Source organism: Mus pahari, chromosome X (assembly GCF_900095145.1).
Source record: "Mus pahari chromosome X, PAHARI_EIJ_v1.1, whole genome shotgun sequence".
Taxonomy (NCBI): Eukaryota; Metazoa; Chordata; class Mammalia; order Rodentia; family Muridae; genus Mus; species Mus pahari.
Window position 1 is genome coordinate 6,281,986 of NC_034613.1, and position 22,812 is coordinate 6,304,797.

The 22,812-nt window shown below is 35.4% G+C and overlaps 1 protein-coding gene across 11 annotated transcripts in view; it reads left to right on the plus strand.

The window, feature by feature from the left end:
- The window catches only part of Usp9x (ubiquitin specific peptidase 9 X-linked), a 132,066-nt gene that overhangs the window by 58,125 nt on the left and 51,129 nt on the right, over positions 1-22,812 (plus strand). For 9 of the 11 annotated variants that reach the window (XM_029534226.1, XM_029534228.1, XM_029534229.1 and 6 more), the window contains 12 exons: positions 2,730-2,875; positions 4,896-4,975; positions 7,820-7,932; positions 9,185-9,403; positions 11,084-11,199; positions 11,554-11,805; positions 11,880-12,018; positions 13,628-13,780; positions 14,632-14,736; positions 17,708-17,914; positions 18,648-18,784; positions 20,760-20,908. In XM_029534226.1, the coding sequence (XP_029390086.1) occupies positions 2,730-2,875; positions 4,896-4,975; positions 7,820-7,932; positions 9,185-9,403; positions 11,084-11,199; positions 11,554-11,805; positions 11,880-12,018; positions 13,628-13,780; positions 14,632-14,736; positions 17,708-17,914; positions 18,648-18,784; positions 20,760-20,908 (1,816 nt within the window). The remainder of the gene's footprint in view (positions 1-2,729; positions 2,876-4,895; positions 4,976-7,819; positions 7,933-9,184; positions 9,404-11,083; positions 11,200-11,553; positions 11,806-11,879; positions 12,019-13,627; positions 13,781-14,631; positions 14,737-17,707; positions 17,915-18,647; positions 18,785-20,759; positions 20,909-22,812) is intronic. The other 2 variants (XM_021187450.1, XM_029534233.1) reach the window with 1 other exon arrangement.

The following is a 22,812-nucleotide window of genomic DNA, read 5'->3' on the forward strand; positions in this document are numbered from 1 at the left end:
TTTTCGAGACAGGGTTTCTCTGTATAGCCCTGGCTGTCCTGGAACTCACTTTGTAGACCAGGCTGGCCTCGAACTCAGAAATCCGCCTGCCTCTGCTTCCCGAGTGCTGGGATTAAAGGCGTGCGCCATCATGCACGGCTCCTATCATTACTCTTTTTTTTTTTTTTAAGATTTATTTATTTATTATATGTAAGTATACTGTAGCTATCTTCAGACACTCCAGAAGAGGGCATCAGGTCTTGTTAAGGATGGTTGTGAGCCACCATGTGGTTGCTGGGATTTGAACTCAGAACCTTCAGAAGAGCAGTCGGGTGCTCTTACCCACTGAGCTATCTCACCCTATCATTACTCTTAAAAAAAGACTTTTTTCCCTTTCTGACTCCCCTTCCTCTCCCAGTTGAGAGAAATGAGCAAGCCGGATACTCTCATCCAGATGTGGCAACTTTATTAATTTATTTTCTTTTACAGTTCTCATTTTTAAGACATAACATGGTCATAGAACTTGGCTATTTAAGTTTCTTTAAGCATAGTCAAAGGGCTGTTGGATACTAATGATTATTTTTAAACCAGGAGCTAATAGTTTCTGCTTTATTACCTGCATTGTGCATGGATTCTAACCTCTTTTCAATGTTTATGGCTTTGCAGGACTTCAGTGAAAAAAAATCCCAGTTGCTAACATAATACTCATTTTGAAACAAGTTCTCTCACTATGCAGCTTTGGCTGACCTGAAAAATTCTTTGTAAACCAGTCTGGTGTCAATCTTAGAACTCATATATCTGTCTCTCAAATGCTGAGATTAAAAGCATATGTTGGCTTTTATTTTAAAATCTACTTCATTTTTTTTAGAGGTCTTAGATTTGTGACATTAATATTATATGTCTGTCAGGTATTATATAGGCATGTGTTTGTTAAGATGGCTGGTATTTTTAAAACCAAAGAACAAAACCAAATTACATTCTTACCCAAAGAATCACTGTTTACCTTAGAATTCCTCATTGTTTCTTATTGTTATTCTACATTCTTTAATGTTAGTGTTTTAAATACAAGCGATATTGTTGGATCACAAAGGAGCAACCAAAGCTTTAATCAGAGCCCAAGTTAGGACTTCGTTTTTTAGTTTTAGTTTTTTTCTTTTCATTATTTTTAAATGTGTGTATGAGTGTTCTTGAGTCTATTAGTGTGTGCATATAAGTGCAGGTAGGTGCATACAGAAGTAGGTGTAAGATCTCGCTGGAGCTGGTATGAAAGGTGCTTGTGAACTGAACTGCTTTGTCCTAGTCCCCAGGAATTGGACTCTTTTCCTCTGGAACAACAGTACACTCTCTTAACTGCTTAGTAATGAATCCCTCCAGCCCAGGGCTCAGTTTCTCATAAGCTTTACGTATATTTACTTAAAGGGAAGTTAGAAATAATAACTCAATTGAGTCAGTTCTCTGCACCATGTGTGTGTTCTGGGTGTTTAATTCAAGGCAATAGGCTCAGCAGCAAGTGCCTTCCTTACTCAGCCATCTTGCTGAGGCCCATAAAGGGAATTTCTTAATCAAAAATTTAACTTTAAAATCTGTACCTGTAGAAGCAATTCTAAGTCATAAGACATAAAAACCCGGTCTGGAGAGATGGCTCAGTGCTTAAGAGCACCGACTGCTCTTCTGAAGGTCCCGAGTTCAAATCCCAGCAACCACATGGTGGCTCAGAACCATCTGTAATGGGACCTGATGCCCTCCCTCTTCTGGAGTGTCGGGAGACAGCTACAGAATATTTACATGTAATAAATAAATAAATATTAAAAAGAAAGACATAAAAACCAGTAACAAGTGTGATTTATATTCCTCAGATGTGGTATCTGAGAAGGATCTGGATTATACTTTGGCATTGTGTGCCAGTAGCTTTAAAAGAAATTATCTATACTATTATTGTTATATTTCTAGTATTATAGAAAAAAAACTGTTTTCTACAAGAAGATTTATACTTGACAATGCTTTATTTAATTTTAATTTATGTAATGCTGAAGAATTTGAATACTTAATATATTGAATGATGGGGCTCGAGATGGCTCAGTGGTTGGTTAGACTGCTCTTCCAGAGGTCCTGAGTTCAATTCCTAGCAACCACATGGTGGCTCACAACCATCTGTAATGGGATCCAATGCCCTCTTGTGTGTCTGAAGACAGCTATAGTGTACTCATACACTTAAAATAAATCTGTAAATAGATATTGAATGGATAATTGACAGATATAGTTCCAATATTATTGAAAACTTAGGCATGCATGGCCAGTTTTTACTTAGCTCATAAAAAAAGATAACGGGGGGTTATTAAAATGTCATTACTGGTGTTTTATTTGTTGGTGTGGTTTTGTTATATATGTTTACAGTTGCTTTTGTGTGTGTTTTCTGTAAGAATGTGAATACACAAGGCAAAGTGTTTTGTCGGTTGTGTAAAATAAAACAGGCTTCTAAAGTTACATACTGCAGATAGCTTTTTAGTATGGTGTTTCTAGCACTTGAAGTCTTTGCCTGACAACTTAGCTCTTGTCACCATTAGGTTGTTAGTCTGTCTTGGAAATTCAGCATAAACTTTGAAATGAGAACATATTAAATCATAAGCTTTCAATGATGTCTTTGTAGAATTTTATGTTACTAAAATTTTTTTAAAAAATGCTAATATGTTAGTATTTGTATATGCGTGTTAATAGAAACTTACATCTATAATGTTATTTTGTTAATCAAGACTTCATCACCTGATTCGTCCAATGAAAATTCCCCTGCAACTCCTCCTGATGAGCAAGGTCAAGGTGATGCTCCTCCACAGATTGAAGATGAGGAACCTGCATTTCCACACACTGACTTGGCAAAGTTAGATGATATGATCAACAGGTCAGTTGGTTTCATCTCTAAAACCAAGGTTTGTTTGTGTGGTGGGTGACACAATGACAGTGAAGGGGAACCTATTGCCTTACTTTTCCCATTATAGTCACTGCCAAATACTTTACAACCCATGGTTCATGATGGCTCTAATAAAAAGGAGCAAGAACATGCTTTTATGGCCTTAGCTGTTTGTTCCAAAGTACAACTAGTTATTTAGTTTTCCTTTTTAAAAGTTGATGAAATTTCTTTACAATTGACATGTTCTTGACTGACTTTAATAACTTTAGGGTGGCCCTGAAACAAATCAGATCATAAGGAGTTTCTTAGACTGTCCTTCATGATGTTCTGCAGTATAAGAAAAGGTTGTAAAGAAATGAGAACATATCAAAAAAAACCCCATCTGAACATCGTCCTTACTGGGCAGTGTGAGTTCGACAATGGCCACTCAAAAACTGGACACTCAAGCGATGGCTCAGCTATTAAGAGCACTTGTTGCTTTTCCAGAGGATCTGGGTTCAATTCCTGGCACCCACGTGGCCTCTTAATTGTCATCTGTAATTCCAAACACAGGAGTTTGGTGGCCTCTTCTGGTCCCAGTATCCATACATATAAAATAAATTAATTAAAAATGAGAATATTTTTAAAAGAATAATGAAAATACAATTTCTTACAGGTACTTTGCTAAACTTTTTGGTGTATTTTTATTTAAAGTCAAGACTATTAAATACACGCCCAGGGCAATAAAAATCCTTTCATTAAAATAAAACTGAGTTGGTTGTAGGGTCCCACACTGTTAATCTCAACCCTTAGAGGGTAGAGGTAAGCAGATTTCTGAGTTCAAGGCCAGCCTGGTTTACATAGTGAACTCTAGGACAGCTAGAACCACATAGACTTGGTCTGGAAAAAAAAAACATGCAAACAAACAATTACCTGATTTTCTTAGTAATAAGTGTGCGTTACGAAGTATAGAACTATGTTGTATAATAAATAAAATAAATTTCTCTAACCCCTCCCTCATAATGCCTAGCTTTATTCCCACTTTCACATATTCCAAAGTTTTTTTTTTAAAAATCAGGAGTACCAAAAAAAATCAGGAATACATGTTTCATATTATATTTGTTTACTATCATGTATATATTGATTTTTCTACACATAGAAAATCTTACTATAATTTTGTAATTTGTTTTACCTTGTATGAAACATTCTTCCATTTGACTCATTTTTAAAGGAACATTTAAGAGAACATTTATGCTTCTACTAGCAGCCTGTATATAGTAATCGCATGCAACGAACTATTGAAAGTATGTATTTAAAATGGTCCTTGATTGTTCTCAGATGACATAACAAAGTTGCATTGGTATATTTCAGTTTTGTCCAGTGGTTGGTAAAATAAGCAGATTAGATACTAGGCTGCATGAAAACAGTACTTGACGGAAAAAAAGACAAAGGATGTTTAAAAAGAAATAATGGGTTAGTTATTTGTTTCTAGTGTTATTAGAAAAAGTTGATTATCAAGCATAAATCAGTCTTAGCCTCCTGAAGGTTTTATTCTTTGTGCGGAAGTTCAAGGCCTCTTTAATCTGAATCTTGAAAACTCTTTCCTGTGAAGTTTTCATAATAGGCTTCTGTGATGTCTAATAGATATTTTATTATAGGAGTGTGTGTATATTATATATATATATATTTGTATATTATATATATATATTTTTCTTTTTTGGAGACAGGATTTCTCTGTATAGTCCTGGCTGTCCTGGAACTCACTGTGTAGACCAGGCTGGACTCGAACTCAGAAATCCGCCTGCCTCTGGTTCCCAGGTGCTAGGATTAAAGGAGTGTGTCACCACACCCAGCCTATATTATTTTTTTAAAGTCTGCTTGTAGAGACAACAGATGATAATTGTAAAAACTTTAGCCAGCACCAATGTTTTCCTATGTAATGCTATTTTAGTTAATAATTGAAATTAGTAACTGACTATAGTACCTCTTTTAGTGCATAACTGTTAAGTCTCTTTATTTTATAAATTCCTAGGCCTCGATGGGTTGTTCCAGTTTTGCCGAAAGGGGAATTAGAAGTGCTTTTAGAAGCTGCTATTGATCTTAGTAAGAAAGGTATGTCTCGGTATCATGCTTTTCTAAATGAGTGCTACTAGATATATTTTCACTTTATTCTTGAAAACTTCATTTTCCTGTTAAAACACAGTGTTTTAAGTAAGTATATAGTAAGCTTACAAATAGAGGATTGTCCTTTTTAAAAGAATGTGAGCTCGGGAGTGCTAGACATAAAATGTATATAAATTCATATTTCCAAAGAGTTCATTGTTTAGATTTGCAATCACTCAATGATTTAAAACATTTCTCTTATGGGAATTCCATAATATACACAAAAGTTTTTACAATTAAATACTATGTATGTAATATATAGTACAAATATCAGTCAGGTTTAAGCAGCTGCAGAAGTGGGAAGGGGATGGTGAATATCCTAAGGGATTTCTGATCTTGATAAGTCACATGTAAACCTATAAATTACTTAAGTTTAACTGAAGCAAAGGTGCATGACTCTTAACCTTTGATTCTTTGAATGAAGATGACTATTTTGTTGATTTTTTTTTTTAAATTTATATATTCATTGTGGTGGGTGGTGGGATACATATACAATCAAGAACTTACAAGACATGATTCTTTTTCATCTACCCTGTAGGTCCATGGAAGCAAACGGTTGTTATAGGCTGAGCCATATGGCTAGTCCAGTAATGTGGGGTTGGTTTTTGTTTTTGTTTATTTTTTTAAATAAAATTAGCATTTAAAAAATGTAAAATGTAATTTTTTTCTTCCTCTAAAAGAAAAAAAAAGACTTGTAAAAGTGGTTCTGTGTTTAAGAGAAATAATAAAAACCCAATAAAAGGAATCTGGTACTCAGTTGTCCAGAAGTAAGTTTAATGTTGAAATTGAGCAATTTTATTAAATTCTCATCTATTTCTGGTATTGTAGAATTCTTAGTAGATGACTATGGCTATCTATGGTGCTCAGTTTTTAAGGCACTGGAATTGTTTTGGTTTTTTTTGAGACAGGGTTTCTCTGTGTGGCTCTGGCTATCCTAGAACTCACTCTGTAGACTAGGCTGGCCTTGAACTCAGAAATCCACCTACCTCTGCCTCTGCCTCCCAAGTGCTGGCATTAAAGGTGTGTGCCACCACTGCCTGACAAGACGTTAATTTTGACAATAACTAATATAAATTGCTTTAAAAAATTAATGTCTTGCTTGGGTTCATGGCATTTCCTGGAAAGGGGAATTTTACTCACATTAGTTATTCGTTCTTTGTTTATCAATCTTGAAAAGCTATAATATAAGTTATTCAGTTGATTGTTGTTTTCCACAATTTAAATGAACATTGCTAATTATAGTCTAAACATTAACTGTGTAATAAAAACATGGTGTTTCAGTGACATTGAAATGTATTCCGTGGTATTCCATTGACATTCAGTGGCATATCTTGCTCATAATTATTTTTGGCACCATTTTACATAAAGCTCAATTTAAATATCACTCATGTTGTATGGTTGCAATAAAATATTTTTTGTACAAATTGAGATGTTAAAGACATTCTTTGTATTTGATGACACATGGTTCTGTCATCTTTTTTAAAAATCAGATGAGATGAAACAAGGATATAAAAAATGCAGGTGTAAGATGTCCCAATGATCTGAATTCTACCCCTGGACTCCACTCCACTTACAGGTGGAAGGAATAAACTGACATCACAGTGGTCCTCTGACTTACATATGAACTCCATAGCACCCATCTTTCCATATGCATGCATGAACACACATAAATAATGCATCTTTAAAAAAGAAGATAAAATAGGTTCTTAGTTTGGAAGAAGAAAGATTTGCGTAAATAGTAAAATGAAAGAAGACAAAATGATTCATTGTACTTGGTCATTTGGAGAATAGTAAGAATATAGTTTGCAAACTAATATTTCAAAAAATAAATATGAAATGTAAAATTTAAGGCTTATTTTCAGAACAAAATGATATAAAATACTTAGAGTCTCTGTCACATGATACCATCCTTTTGGGTTTAAAATATAGTGTCATAATTTGTACTATTTTCAGCTAATTTTATATTCTTTTTTTTTTCTTTTGATTTTTCAAGACGGGGTTTCTCTTTCTAGCCATGGCTGTCCTGGAGCTCATTTTGTAGACCAGGCTGGCCTTGAACTCAGAGATCCACCTGCCTCTGCCTCTTTTTATTCATTTTTACTTCATTGATGATTAAACCTAAGATCTTGTACATGTTAAGACTAGCTGCTGCTGGGCATGGTGGCGCATGCCTTTAATCGCAGCACTCGGGAGGCAGAGGCAGGCGGATTTCTGAGTTCGAGGCCAGCCTGGTCTACAAAGTGAGTTCCAGGACAGTCGGCTATACAGAGAAACCCTATCTCAACCCCCCCCCCAAAAGACTAGCTGCCTTTGCAATGAGCTATATCCCCAACCCTGAGTTATTGTTAATATTATCACATTAAATGTACTTTTGCATAATTATTTTAAAATTTTATTTAGGGTGGGAGGGCTGAAGAAATAGCTAAGCAGTTCATTAATGGATGAATGGATGCTTGCTGCTCTTGGAGAAGAATCCCAGGTTTGGTTCCTAGAACCCATGACTGGTGGCCCACAACCACTAGGTAATACCAGCTCCTAAGCACCTGCACTCGGCATGGTAGAAACTCAGGGCATTACATGTACACATACTGAAATTTTTCTTTAAATAGTAATTCTGACTTAAATTTCTTTTCTGACATAACAGAAACTTTGAAATAACAATAGTGTTATTTTACTTTGAGCATTTTTTTTTCCAGATGTGCTCTGCAACTGCTATCTTGTTTTTCTGGTTTCTGATTACTTATGCCTTTCATCATATAGTTGAGCATAATTATTTTTTCTCCCCTTTCTTAGGCCTTGATGTTAAAAGTGAAGCATGTCAGCGATTTTTCCGAGATGGGCTAACGATCTCATTCACAAAAATCCTTACAGATGAAGCAGTGAGTGGCTGGAAGTTTGAAATTCATGTGAGTTTTCCATTTGACTTTTAAAAAGCAGATTATATAGCGATCCTTTGGGAAGAACGTGTGTGTGTGTGTGTGTGTGTGTGTGTGTGTGTGTGTGTGTATAAAGTAATTTTATAATAATTCATCACTTTGGAGGCAGCATGGACATTTGAAATTAATATGAGATTTTAGAGTTAAAAATACATGGTTTGGGCTGGGCCGTGGTGATGCACGCCTTTAATCTCAGCACTTGGGAGGCAGAGCCACATCGATTTCTGAATTTGAGGCCAGCCTGGTCTACAGAGTGAGTTCCAGGACAGCCAGGGCTACACAGAGAAATCCTGTCTCGATAAACCAAAAAAAAAAAAAAAAATTAAAATTAAATAAAAACTTGGTTTAATTTTTCTCCCTCGTTCTTCAGTGCCTTGTGACCTTAGGCAGGTCACCTCATTTTATTTAAAATCTGGTGCTATCGATTATAAAATATGCTGCTATTTTATGTATTAAAGGCAAAATGCCCAAGGAGGAGAAAATAAAACACAGATTTGGGGGCACCAGACAGGTCAGTGTTATAGAAGTAATGAGAAATGAACTCGCATGTATTTTAATTTGGGCACCGAAAATTCCTAAGTATTTGAATTATGAGGTACTGTTTAAACAGTTCTATAGCCTTGATTCAATTTACAGTTGGTTCCTTTTTAAGTAAAGACTACTTAACGTGATCTCAGGCCCCTAATATCAAAGAGACAAAGGCAAATAATTGGTAATCGATATTTGTAGGATGAAATCAGAGTTTACTTCAACAGTGAAAAGAAGTTGTTTTTGGACTGATATGCTGTAATGATACAAACCTGTTTCTATGTATGGAAATTGTCATAAACAGGTGACATTTTGTGGTCTGAACGGGTTTTTAAATTACGACTATGGGGTAAAAGTCCCACAATCTGGTTTAATATAATTTCTTAGATTTAGAGCTTGGCAGTATAGTCTTCTATCTGGGGTAACTGATATATTATTTCAATTTTAGAAAAATGGGAATTTGTATCTTGTCTGAAGATAACAGCAGAATTTGGCAAATCATAGTACCTACTACATTTTTAAGCAAGTATCTTTTTGAAAGCAAATTAATTTGGTCATAGTACTAGTGAATCAACTATTATCTATCAGTATAAAAAACAAGGAGCTCATTTAATATTAATAGTAATTAGAGTTACATCTGTTTGAAATTTCCAAGTTTTCATATTCTTAATTACCTTTCTCTCATATATAACAGAGATGTATTATTAACAATACTCATCGCCTGGTGGAGCTATGTGTGGCTAAGTTAGCCCAAGACTGGTTTCCACTTCTAGAACTTCTTGCCATGGCCTTAAATCCTCATTGCAAATTCCATATCTACAATGGTACACGTCCCTGCGAGTCAGTGTCCTCAAGTGTCCAGTTGCCTGAAGATGAACTCTTTGCTCGTTCTCCGGACCCTCGATCACCAAAAGTATGTTAGTTTATTATTTTCAAATGTTCTGCATTACATTTTGTACCACAGCTGTATTTTATTGTTTGTACTACTATTTAGTTTTTCTGTGCAGTAATAATTGACATCTGACAACCAATTATTTTTTGAGTATTATATACAATATAGCACTAGGAGCCTTTTTGCATAGTCATACCATTCTAGTTCAGTGCTTATGGCTTCTTAACATTTTTCTCCATGTTAATTAACTATAGTTAATTCCTGTTATCTTTTAGTCAATCTGAAGATAGTCATAGTTGGGTTAATATAACATTTCAAGGGCTGGGCGTGAGTTCGAGGCCAGCCTGGTCTACAAAATGAGTTTCAGGACTGCCTGGGCTATACAGAGAAACCCTGTCTCGAAAAACCAGGAAAAAAAAAGAAAGAAATGGCCTTCCAAGAGCAAAGTAAAATGTATAGAAAAATAGTAAACATACTAAAATTTGTAGGTTAGATTTCTTTTAGAACTTATATTATTATGATTACATTTTTTTGTATTTGGTCCTTAAAACAAATATGCTGGGCATGGTGAGGCACAGCCAGGTGGTGGATCTCTGTGAGATTTGAGGCTTCCTGGTCTATAGAGCCAAGATCCAAGACAGCCAAGAATATACAGAGAAACCCTTTCTCCAAAAGCCAAAACAAAATAAATATTAACATTAACAGTCACCCTTTTAATAATGGCTGTAGGTATTATTTTTGCTTAGAGCATGATAAAGAAATTGTCCTTCCCTCACTGGCTTTTAAAACATGGCCTTTTATAGGTGTCAGGGTGTAAAAAAGGTTGTCTTAATACTTATACCTTTCAGATATATTTAATTCTCTTACAACCTTTTAGTTAATCTTAAGGTTTTTCAATTGCAAAGTTGATTTAAAAAATAATAAAATGGAACTAAATGTATTCATAGCATCCAGACAGTCTAGTTAGTACAACCACATAGTCCACATTATAATTTGTTTTAATTATTTTTTTCTTTTTGTTTGTCCTGCAATGCAAGTAGTTTATCAAACCCATGCCTTTGCTTATGGTAGACAGATGTTTAATTCCTGCAACATGCAAGTTTTCAGTTGACAATTCACTTTTAGGCTTCAAGATTATTTATGTGGAAAATTTAAATACTTATAAACTACAATAAGAAATTGTCTCAGAGCCGGGCGTGGTGGCGCACGCCTTTAATCCCAGCACTTGGGAGGCAGAGGCAGGCGGATTTCTGAGTTCGAGGCCAGCCTGGTCTACAGAGTGAGTTCCAGGACAGCCAAGGCTATCAGAGAAACCCTGTCTCGAAAAACCAAAAAAAAAAATTGTCTCATAAGTTGTTACACTAGATTTTCTTTGATCTGTTATTTAAGGTCTTTTTAACTTTTTAAATTTTTTTTCATACAAGTGTTTTTAGGTATTTAGGAAAGCCATATACTCTTAAAAATGTGATAGCTGAGACAGAAACAAGTCTAACAAGTCTAACAAGTAATACTGATATAAGAAGTGCGCTCCTTTAATCCAATTCATGCTTACTATTTATTGCTTCTGCCTCACATATTACTATGATTATTTTGAAGCCTTTTCAAGAATGACTTAACATCAATTGGCTTTAATATATCAGTCTAAATAGTACTTTGTTTATCCTAAATGCCAAGACAGTAAACTTGTTAATTGTATTGCAGGGTTGGCTAGTGGATCTCCTCAACAAATTTGGCACTTTAAATGGATTCCAGATACTGCACGATCGTTTTATTAGTGGATCAGCATTAAACGTTCAGATAATTGCAGCCCTTATTAAGTAAGTAAAATCTTAAAGTCACATGTTAAATATGTTATTTATGTTTTTATTTTGGCTCAATTCAGAAATGGAGTAATTGGAGCTGGAGAGACGGCTCAGTGCTTAAGTAGCTGTTCTTTCAGATGACTTGAGTTTTATTCCCTGTACCTATGGCAGGTAGCTCAAAACTGTCTTTAACATTAGCTCTAGGAGAATCCAGCATCTTTGACTTCTGAGGGCATCTGCCTATACCTAATCCAAATGTGAATACATATACACAGAAGGTCTTTTAAAAATAATACATGAATTATGAGAATTTACTAAGTTGATGTTATGATGTCGAGTATTTACAGGGGTTTTCTTTTCTTATTTCAGACCATTTGGACAGTGCTATGAGTTTCTTACTCTTCACACAGTGAAAAAATACTTTCTTCCAATAATAGAAATGGTTCCACAGTTTTTAGAAAACTTAACTGATGAAGAGCTAAAGAAAGAAGCAAAGAATGAAGCCAAAAATGATGCTCTTTCAATGATTATTAAATCATTGAAGAATTTAGCTTCACGGGTTCCTGGACAAGAAGAAACTGTAAAAAACTTAGAAATATTTAGGTTAAAAATGATACTTAGGTAAGTTATTCATCTTAGAATTAATTACTTATATGAATTTTTAGAATCAATTTACAACTGAATTTCTCTTACAGATTGTTGCAAATTTCTTCTTTCAATGGGAAGATGAATGCACTGAATGAGGTTAATAAGGTGATTTCCAGTGTGTCATACTATACCCATCGGCATGGCAGTTCTGAGGATGAAGAGTGGCTTACAGCAGAGAGGATGGCTGTGAGTAAACACTTAAGTCTAGAATGGCTGTCAGTAAAATTAGTAATGCTAGCATTCTAAATTAAAGTTGAAATTTGAATGTTTTGCTTAATTTACAGCTTTGTTAATCTTGAAATTTTGAAGTAGCATACTTATTTGGTGGCTGAGTAGAGTATATCTTTGGTAAATTTATTGTTGAATGTAATTATTACAAGTTTGATAATATTTGAAACATAATTGAAGAAAGGGCATGTACATATGACCAGTTCCAATTGATCGCTTGAAAATGCAAAGTACACAAGAGGGTATGTAGGGCATAAAAGTGCGTAATTTTGTATCATTTTGGCATTAAATAGTTAGAAAATTGTTTATTTCCTGTGTGTATTTTATGTATAACTGCTATAATAAGTTACTAATTATAAAGCTGGTGATATGAGTACATACGTGGCAATCGTCTGTAGCAAACCAATATCTTTACTTCCAAGAATCTCTTCTGTTAATAGGGGAAATGATTAGAGTGTGATTTTAAAAGAAAATGTAAAGAAGTTACAAATACAGCTAGCTCATTGAGGCCTTTGGTTTAGTTGACAGCAAAAAGAAAAATATACAGGATATTTAAACCAGTCCCTGGATTAGGAGGTCAGGTGGTAGATGTCTAGTTTTGTATATGTCATGTGTGTGTCTGCATTGAGACTGTTGTTGGTCCCTTAGCTGTGTGACCCATCCTAAAGCGTATAGAAAATATCATTAAATATATAAAAAATTTTGTGAGTTTGATATTGCTGTATATTTGTTATATTTTAGAAAAGTTCCTTTAACAAGTTGAGAAATTTTAAACTTATATTAGCTAAAAAGATTCATATTAATAGCACATTTTGGGCCCACCAACCTTTATTTTAAGAAAGGTGAATGCTGGATTACGTTTTTTAAAAAAAAAAAATTCATGAGTCCTACTTTATTCCTCTTGAAGTTAGGTAAATGACAGTTAAGCTGGCTTAGTGTAGCACACAGTATTACAGAAACAAACAATAGAAGTATATGACTTGATTCAAAGTCCCGTGCCAGTATCTGTAAACCTGTTTATTGTGCTAAGAAAATGTATCTCTTACTTAGATTTCAAAGATGCGACAATAGCATCCAGTACATGGCAGTCAATTAATAAATCAAAGTCTTTTAAAAAGTACCTTTTAACCTAATACTAAAACCATTGTGGGGCAGAATTAGTTTAAGGAAACAAATACCAAAAATGGCCCTCTGCCCATTCTTCTTAAACCTTAAGTGATTGTTGCATTTAAATAATATTTTTGTGAGTTAAATGCTGGAATGTACAATATCTTTTTCATGATTTCAGTGTTTGTAATTTATGGTGATAAAAAAAATTACTTTGTCAGGTATGGTAGTTCCCAGCTTTAATTCCAGCACTTGGGATGGATATGGGGGCATTGAAGATCACAAACTTAAGACTAGCCTATGCTACAGAGCAAAATGCCATTTCAGGATGCATATTATCTTGTGCATCTTGTACATATGCTTTTGGATTTCTATGTATTCTTTAAATTATATTTTAGTACTTTAAAATGTTTTCATGTTTTATTTTGTTTTGAAACCTGGATTTTAAAATTACCTTTAGGAATGGATACAGCAGAACAATATTTTATCCATAGTTTTACGAGATAGCCTTCATCAACCACAGTATGTAGAGAAACTAGAAAAGATTCTTCGCTTTGTCATAAAAGAAAAAGCTCTGACCTTGCAAGATCTTGATAATATCTGGGCAGCACAGGTAAGACTCTTGAAACCTCTTAAATGCTTCTGGAAGAAATTCTTCTAGAGACTTCCTGAAATTGTCAATAATGCTTGAATACTCAACAGTTCATATTTGGCAAAAGTTAAAGAGGCAAAAAAAAAGGGAAACTGGGTGTGGTTGTGTATATCTGCAATCTCAGCAGATCCAAGTGTACAAGTAGGAGAATTGTGTATTGGAAGATAGCTTAGGCTTCAAAGCGCAAGCTTCTGACTGAGAAATCAAGGGCTAGGGATACAAACAGCTCAGTGGTACACTGTATTTGCCCTAATACCACAAAATAAAGTAATAGCTGTTGGGAAATAAATATACATCTATCATTGACCTATTAATAGACTTAGCAACCCTTCAGTATATATTCACTGAATTCCAAAACACTTAAAACTTTTCAGAAGGATTAGCAACCTTTTGAAAAAGTTTTAAAAGCAAGAAACTACATAAATATTGTTGAATTCTAATTTACAAAGCTTTGGTTTTTTTTGTTTTTGTTTCTTGTTTTTGTTTATTTAAAGAAAATAGCTTTGCTTTTGAGTATTTAGTTCCAGTTTGGGGGGAAAAGTAATAACAAAGTATTAGTATATTCAATAAACTAATTAAAAATTTAATATTTCCTAAAGTACATGTTAACTATGCATATGCAGAAATGAAATTGTCAGGTTTTAGATCTAAAGAATCAATAGTTAAGAAATACACATAGAGATTAAATCTTTTTAATTATGTAGTGATTAAATGGTAATAATTTTCTGATGGTCATTAGCAAACCGTATTGATGATGTTTTCATTGTTCACAGTTTAGTGTCTATGTAACCTTTGTTTTTATTTATCAATAGGCAGGGAAACATGAAGCCATTGTAAAGAATGTACATGATCTACTGGCCAAATTGGCATGGGATTTTTCTCCTGAACAACTTGATCATCTTTTTGATTGCTTTAAGGTAATTATTAACACAGCAGTGTTATTACTATTTTATATTTAGATAGAATTGATTCATTAGAACTACAAGTTATTCTTCACCTACAAATACATAAAAACCTCATAAGACTATTTCTGATATTAAAGGGCTTTATCTGGTTTGAAAGACTTTGCCAGTATTTTCTTTCTACGAACTTGATTTTCATTTTCATGATAGTGCTAATGGCCCTAATAAAGACTCATTCAAAATTCAGGTTATTGTTTTGAATACCTTTTCCCAATCTATTTTGGAAGTAGGTTGAAGTATAGAAAAGTAGGAAAGGAAGATTGTGAGAAACATAAGAGGTGGCAAAAAAAAGAAATATCAGCACAATGGTATTCTGAGGATATATACTCAGGTAAAGCATAACTTAATAGAAAAGTAGCAGTTTACAAAGCAGTGCCATTTGATCATACTCAATTGGTTCTGTCGTGTTTTTTTTATAGTGTTAAGTCTCATCAGTTACTGAAATTCAGTGAATGGTTAATTGGTTAGTGAATTTGTGAATTATGAACAAATTGTGAATTAAGAGTGCTTAGAAAGGGAGGGTCTTTTTAACTATTGGTATTACATCATTAGTCAAGTATTACTCCTGAAAATAGTGATTCTAACTGGGAACATAAGTTGCCATAACACTCTGGAAGGTTATGTCGTGTCCTTGATGAAATATCAGTATAGCTCAGCAGTAGAATGCTTGCCTAGCATAACAAGGCTCTCAATCAATCCCAAACACCAAAAGATTCTTGCATATATGCACCAGCTTGCATGTCCAAAAAGAAGTGAACTGAAGTGGTTTGTAATAGCTACAAATGTCTCTATAGAGAGGATATATAATGGATGTTCAAATAATGGAATACTTCATGGGAATGGGAATAAGCAAACTGGAAGCAGCATGGATGAATTTCATTGGCAGAATACTGAAAAAGGGCTGAAACTATGTAGTAATTTCTGTATCTTGATTCAATTAACATAAACTTCACAAATAGTCCCAGATGGCTCCTGAGATTCTATTCACCACATAAGACCAATTTGTCTTAGTCAGGGTTTCTATTCCTGCACAAATATCATGACCAAGAAACAAGTTGGGAAGGAAAGGGAGCTTACACATTGTTGTTGATCATCAATGGAAATCAGGACTGGAACTCAAGCAGGTCAGGAAGCAGGAGCTGATATGCAGAGGCCACGGAGGGATATTTCTTACTGGCTTGCTTCCCCTGGCTTGCTCAGCCTGCTCTCTTATAGAACAGCCCAGGGGATGGCACCACCCACGATGGGCCCTCCCCGCTTGATCATTAATTGAGAAAATGCCTTACAGTTGGATCTCATGGAGGCATTTCCTCAGAGGCTGCTTTCTCTGTGATGACTCCAGTGTGTGTCAAGTTGACACACACAAAACCAGCCAGTACAATTGGGTTTTTTTTGATGTTGTTGGGTTTTTGTTTTTGTTTTTTGTTTGTTTTGTTTTTTGGTTTTTCGAGACAGGGTTTCTCTGTATAGCTCTGGCTGTCCTGGAACTCACTTTGTAGACCAGGCTGGCCTGAAACTCAGAAATCCGCCTGCCTCTGCCTCCCAAGTGCTGGGATTAAAGGCGTGCGCCACCACACCCGGCACAATTGGTTTTTAATGCAGGTAGTGGCTACATGCTTGCCTACACTGGGTACTCTTATAATGAAACCATTTTACATCTTCAATTTATATTTCACAGTAGCAAAAAAAATGACCTCTACCCCAGGAATATTAAGTCAGTCACTAGGTATAAAGCCTAAAAGTCGATATTTTCATTGATCTCAGATCAGTTTTAACACATTGAAAGTTGTAAATCAGATATGTTGTTGAAAATTTTACTGCTTTGAAGGGTGAAATTAATGAATGTTTTCTGCATTTTTAAATACATCGTACACATTTCACACATGCCAAGATAAACTTGCTGTATACATTTCCCCCATAAAGACAGCTGTAGTAAGCAGTTACTGTGAATGCCCTAAAGTTAATAGTCATTCATCCTTCATGTTGAGGTGACTCCTGAAATAGTGCTGATATATGACCAGTGACAGACTTGAAAGAAGAAAAAATATTAAAAAATTAGTACATTCTTTGGTTCTTATTTCTCCCAGGATAATCTCTAGATACTTCCTTAATAATTAGTTCCATAATTATTAATTGATTCCCCCTTTGGATTATCAAGAGTTGGGGAGTGTCTCACTCTGTAGCCCTGGGTGCTTGGATCTCACTGTGTACACCAGGTTGCCCTCAAACTCAACAGAGATCTACAAACTCAAGAGAGATCTACCACACTACCTTTAAAATGAAGAGAATTCCTCCCTAGAATAGGGAATAAAATACCCATGGAAGGAATTGTAGAGACAAAGTTTGGAGCTAAGACGAAAGGATGGACCATCCAGTGACTGTTCCACCTGGGGGTCCATCCCATAATCAGCCACCAAACACAGACACTATTGCATATGCCAGTAAGATTCTGCTGAAAGGACCCTGATATAAGCTGTCTCCTGTGAGGCTATGCCAGTGTCTGGCAGATACAGACGTGGATGCTCACAGTCAGCTATAGGATGGATCACAGGGCCTCCAGTGAAGGAGCTAGAGAAAGTACCCAAGGAGCTGTAGGGGTCTGCAACCCTGTAGGTGGAACAACAATATGAACTAACCAGTACCCCCAGAGCTCATGTCTCTAGCTGCATATGTAGCGGAAGATGGCCTAGTCAGCCATCATTGGGAAGAGAGGCCCTTGGTCTTGCAAACTTTATATGCCCCAGTACAGGGGAACTAACTCCAGGGCCAAGAAGGGTGGGGGGTAGGGGAACAGGGTGGGCAGAGGGTATAGGGGACTTTTGGGATAACATTTGAAGTATAAATGAAGTAAATAATAAATTTTTTTTAAAAAAATGAAGAGGAAAAAATGAAATGGGGTTTTCATTTCATTTAAATGTCTTTCTAGGCCAGTTGGACAAATGCAAGTAAAAAGCAACGTGAAAAGCTCCTTGAGCTCATTCGTCGTCTTGCAGAAGATGATAAAGATGGTGTGATGGCACATAAAGTTTTGAACCTTCTGTGGAATCTAGCTCACAGTGATGATGTGCCTGTAGATATCATGGATTTGGCTCTCAGTGCTCACATCAAAATACTAGATTATAGTTGCTCCCAGGTAAGGAGGTGGTGTTTGCCTTGGTTGTATTAATTTTATGCCCCTACAGTACTAGGTAGTATGGTTAAAGTACAAGACAATTTTAGGTTATTTTAACATTATCTTTTTAATGATTTTAAGAATCGTTGTTCATTTTAACCTGCCTTTCTATGGTTTCTACAATAATGTTTTAAGATCCATCTGAGTCTCTGGAAGAGGAGGTACAAACAATAGGCCATTTAGTAATAATGTTTTCAGATGTATGGTGAAGGAATCAAATAGATCATAAAATATTAAAGCTGAGTTAAAAACATTGGAAATAAATATTTTCTTTGCTCATAAAATATAAAGAACAATTAGTAGAATTTTCTAGGCAGTAGATTATAATATCAGGGTGCCGCATTAGCATGTTAATACATGATTCTGTTACAAGATAGAATCTCTTTAAGTTAAATCTCAAACCTAGTAAATTATGGTCAAACTTTACTGAACGTATGTGATAAATTTTAATGTTTTACTTTTTAGAGTTTGGGAGTAAATATGAAGTTAAGACATACCTAGAGCACTTAAAAAAATTAAACTTAGAGTTACAGTATATTATCATGTTAATCTTATAAGAAAAACCGACTTTATAATTCCATGGATCATTGGAATTTAGCTTAATTTCCTTATTATATACATTTATTTTTAAATTCTGTGACTTAGAGCTCTCCTAAGTATTGATCTGTATAATAAAACACTGAAATTGTTTAAGGACCGAGACACCCAAAAGATCCAGTGGATTGATCGCTTCATAGAAGAACTTCGCACAAATGACAAATGGGTCATTCCTGCACTGAAACAAATTAGAGAAATTTGTAGTTTGTTTGGTGAAGCACCTCAAAATTTGAGGTAAGACTTTTAAAACTAGACAGTTGGAATATTTTTATTTTGGGTTTGTTAATTTCAATTTGTAAAAGAAAATTTTAAAGAAAATTAATGGAGTGCCAGGAAACTAAGAAAAGGGCTCCTTTTGGAACAAAAGAATCTTTTGTCATTCCTGTGTCCTTTGTTTCATTGATGAGGAAAGTAAGCCATGATTAAGTGATCAGTAATAAAATCAAGGTGATCTTGCTGTTTTATGCTGTGTCACATGGTAGTTTTCACACCAAAAAAAAAAAAAGATTGATATTTTTTTTAATTTTTAAAGTTAGTTTAGAAGATTAAATTGCATGGAGATTTAAATGATAATAGATGTCATGATAGAAAACTGGATTTTTTTATTTTTGATTTATTTTTTTAAGATTTATTGTTTTTATTATATGTAAGTACACTGTAGCTGTCTTCAGACACCCCTGAAGAGGGCATCAGATCTCATTATGGATGGTTGTGAGCCACCATATGGTTGCTAGGATTTGAACTTGGGACTTTCAGAAGAGCAGTCAGTGCTCTTAACTGCTGAGCCACCTCTCCATCCCCTGAATATTTTAATACTTACTTTAGGCTAGGGATGGTGGTACACACCCTTAATCTAAGCATTTTGGAATCAGAGGTAGATAGATTTTTGTGGTTTCCAGACCAACCTGGTTTACACAATTAGTTCTAGGCCAGCCAGGACTACAGAGTGAAACCCTATATCAAATGGAAAAAACAAAAACAAACAAAAAAAAAACAAATAAAAAAGAAAAATAAATAACACAAAAAAAATCAGGTGTTGAAAAAAATGGTACAATGCTTAAGAATTCTAGGTAGTCTTCCAGAGAACTGAACTTCAGACTGAACTTCACAACTATTTGTAATTCAGTTTGTAGGGGATCCCATGCCCTCTTCTGGCCTCAATAGACACTGCATATACATGGTGCACAGGCACTTACACATGTAATAAAATAAATAATTTTAAAAGAAGAAAGTGAATTAATGGATAAAAAACTTACTATTTTAAGGTTCCAGAATCTGTTTATAAATACAAATTGTCCTCTTATTTTCTAGGCATGAGTTAGAATGATTGACGTAGAAAGGACAAATTATGTGGCATGAAAGAAAGCTTGAGTGTAGTGGAACTAATATTCATAAATGAAATGAGAATAATGCATCTCTGAACAATCATGGTTTCCTTGTGTAATAGATGCAGATGGAGGAAAAAGTAATCTATTTTGAGTATGTTTGGCCCAGGGTACATACACCACTTATCCTTTCTGAAATCTATAAACTTGCAGGTAGACATAGTATTCAGCTACTCCTAGAAATTAATGACCTTTTCTATGCTAGAATATAGAAGTTCTGCTATCTATGAAAGTTGACTGTGAAATTTGTGTGACAAAACAAATTGTGACAAGAACAACTTGGCTGCAAACCAAATGTTCCCAGGGAATAACTTAAACAGCTAATAGATTTTTAAATACTATTACTTTTTTTGTTGGGGGGATAGGAACTCATTTTTGTATGGCAGTCAGAGAACAGTATGTTCTCACCTTCGAAAATGAAGACAGTGGGGATCAAACTCAGGTTTTCAAGCTGGTAGCAAGTGCCTTTTCCTGCTAAGCCATCTGTTTGGCTTCTAATAATACTAATAATAACAAAAGTAAAAAACATTGGCCAGCAATTGGGAATGCTAGTTCTACAAAGAAGTTTGGATTTTTGGAATTTTCAAAAAGTCATGTATTATTATAAAAATGCTTTGCTGCTACCATATTATAATAGATACAACTGATTCTTGATTTTCAAGTAATACCATTTTTATTTTTTAACAGTGATTTCTTTTAAATTGCTTAATGTCATTTAGCAAATAAGTAAAGCTGGCTTTTTTGAGTTTTTAATTAGTAGCTAATAATTTAGTGGTGATAAACGCTTGATTGCAAGAGTTTAATTGCCTAATTATATTGTTAAGTTCTTCTCGTTTCAGTCAAAGTCAGCGAAGTCCCCATGTATTTTATCGCCATGACTTAATAAATCAACTTCAGCACAATCATGCCCTAGTTACTTTGGTAGCAGAAAACCTTGCAACTTATATGGAAAGCATGAGAATGTATGGCAGAGGTATGTATAGTAAGATAAGTGAACTGTGAGAAATAACAGTGATTGCCGTTTTCTATTCTCTTAGGAATGACAGTTATATTTTTATTATTTATTTGAATTTTATTTAGTCTTTTTTTTTACAGTCTAGACTTTATATTCCTCCCAGTCTACCCTCTTGACTGTTCCACATTCCATACCTCCTCCCCTACCCCTTAACCTGGTCTCCCTGAGGATGTCCCCACCCTTCCTATCCCCTACCCCACCAGACCTCCCCACTTCCTGTGGCCTCCAGTCTATTGAGGGTTAGGTGCATCTTCTCTGACTGAACCCAGACCTAGAAGCCCTCTGCTGTATGTGTGTTTGGGGCCTCATCAGCTGATGTGTGCTGCCTGGTTGGTGGTCCAGTGTTAGAGATCTCAGGGGTCCAGGCTAATTGAGACTGCTGGTCCTCCTACAGCTTGTTAACCACCTCCTCAGCTTTTTCCATTCCAGCTTTTCCCTAATTCATCCACAGGGATTAGAAGCTTCTGTCCATTGGTTGAGTGTAAATATCTGTATCTGACACTTTTCAGCTGCTTGTTGGATTTTTCAGAGTACAGTCATGATAAGCCCCTTTTTGTGAGCCCTCCATAGCCTCAGTAATAGTATCAGGCCTCCCTTTAAGCTGGATCCCACTTTGGGCCTGTCGCTGGACCTTTGTTTCCTCAGGTCCCTCCATTTCCATCCCTGTAATTTTTTTCAGACAGGAACAGTTCTGGGTCAGAGGTTTTGACTATGGGATGGCAACCCCATCCCTCACTTGATGCCCTTTCTACTGGAGGTGGTCTCTACAATTTTCCTCTCCCTCACTATAGGACATTTCATCCAAGGTCCCCCCCCCTTTGATTCCTGAGAGTCTCTCACCTCCCAGGTCTCTGGTACATTCTAGAGCCCCCCCTTCCCCCTGGCCACCCACTGTGTTGCCTGTTCAATTCTTTTTGCTGTCCCTTAGGGATTCAGTCCTGTTCCCCCCTCCCAATACCTAATCATGATCCCCTCTTCTCCCTGTCCCTTTCTCACCCAGGTGCCTCCCTTTCTCCTCCCTCCTTTGATTGCTTTCTTCTCCCTCCCAAGTGGGGATGAGGTGGTCCTCACTTGGGCCCTTCAGCTTGTTAACCTTCTTGAGTTCTATGGACTGTATCCTGGGTTCTGTACATTTTTTGGCTAATATCCACTTATTAGTGAGTATCATGCATATCCTTTTGGGTCTGAGTTATGTCATTCAGGATGATAATTTCTAGTTCCCTCCATTTGCCTGCAAAACTCAGACCTAATTCTTACTTTATGACTTAAGATCCATATATATATTCTCAGAGCATGCATGTATGTGCACGCGCGCACACACACACACACACACACACACACACACACACAATGTTCAAAGCTTTTTACTCAGTGTTTGCCTTTCATTCTTAAATTTGGTTTCTGTTTCGCTTCTACTTGGAATTCTGCCAGTCAGTATTAAGAATTTCTTATGACCTTTTAAGATAGTTCCTGATTTGTTTTATTCCTACATCACCTTTTAAGAAAACTTCTTTTTCTGTAAGTGTTAAGGGTCTTCCATGTGTTTCTTCCGTATGTGAAGCCTGTATCAACATATTTTGACTGCTAAACATGTCAGATTCTATTGTGCTTCTTAGTACACATTCTCTTCTGTCTTATGTTTATAGCCCAGCATTTCCAAAAGAAAAGCCACCTCCTAATGTTCTGGTTTGTCCCCACAGCTATAGAGAACTTTATGTAGTTTCAGTGTTACAGGCTGCACTATACATGATTCCCATACATACCATTCATTTGCCATGTTATAGGATTTACAGTGTGTATATTAAAAATGAGGATTTGTAACACTATTTCAGTAGAATGGACTTGACATTAAATTAAATTCA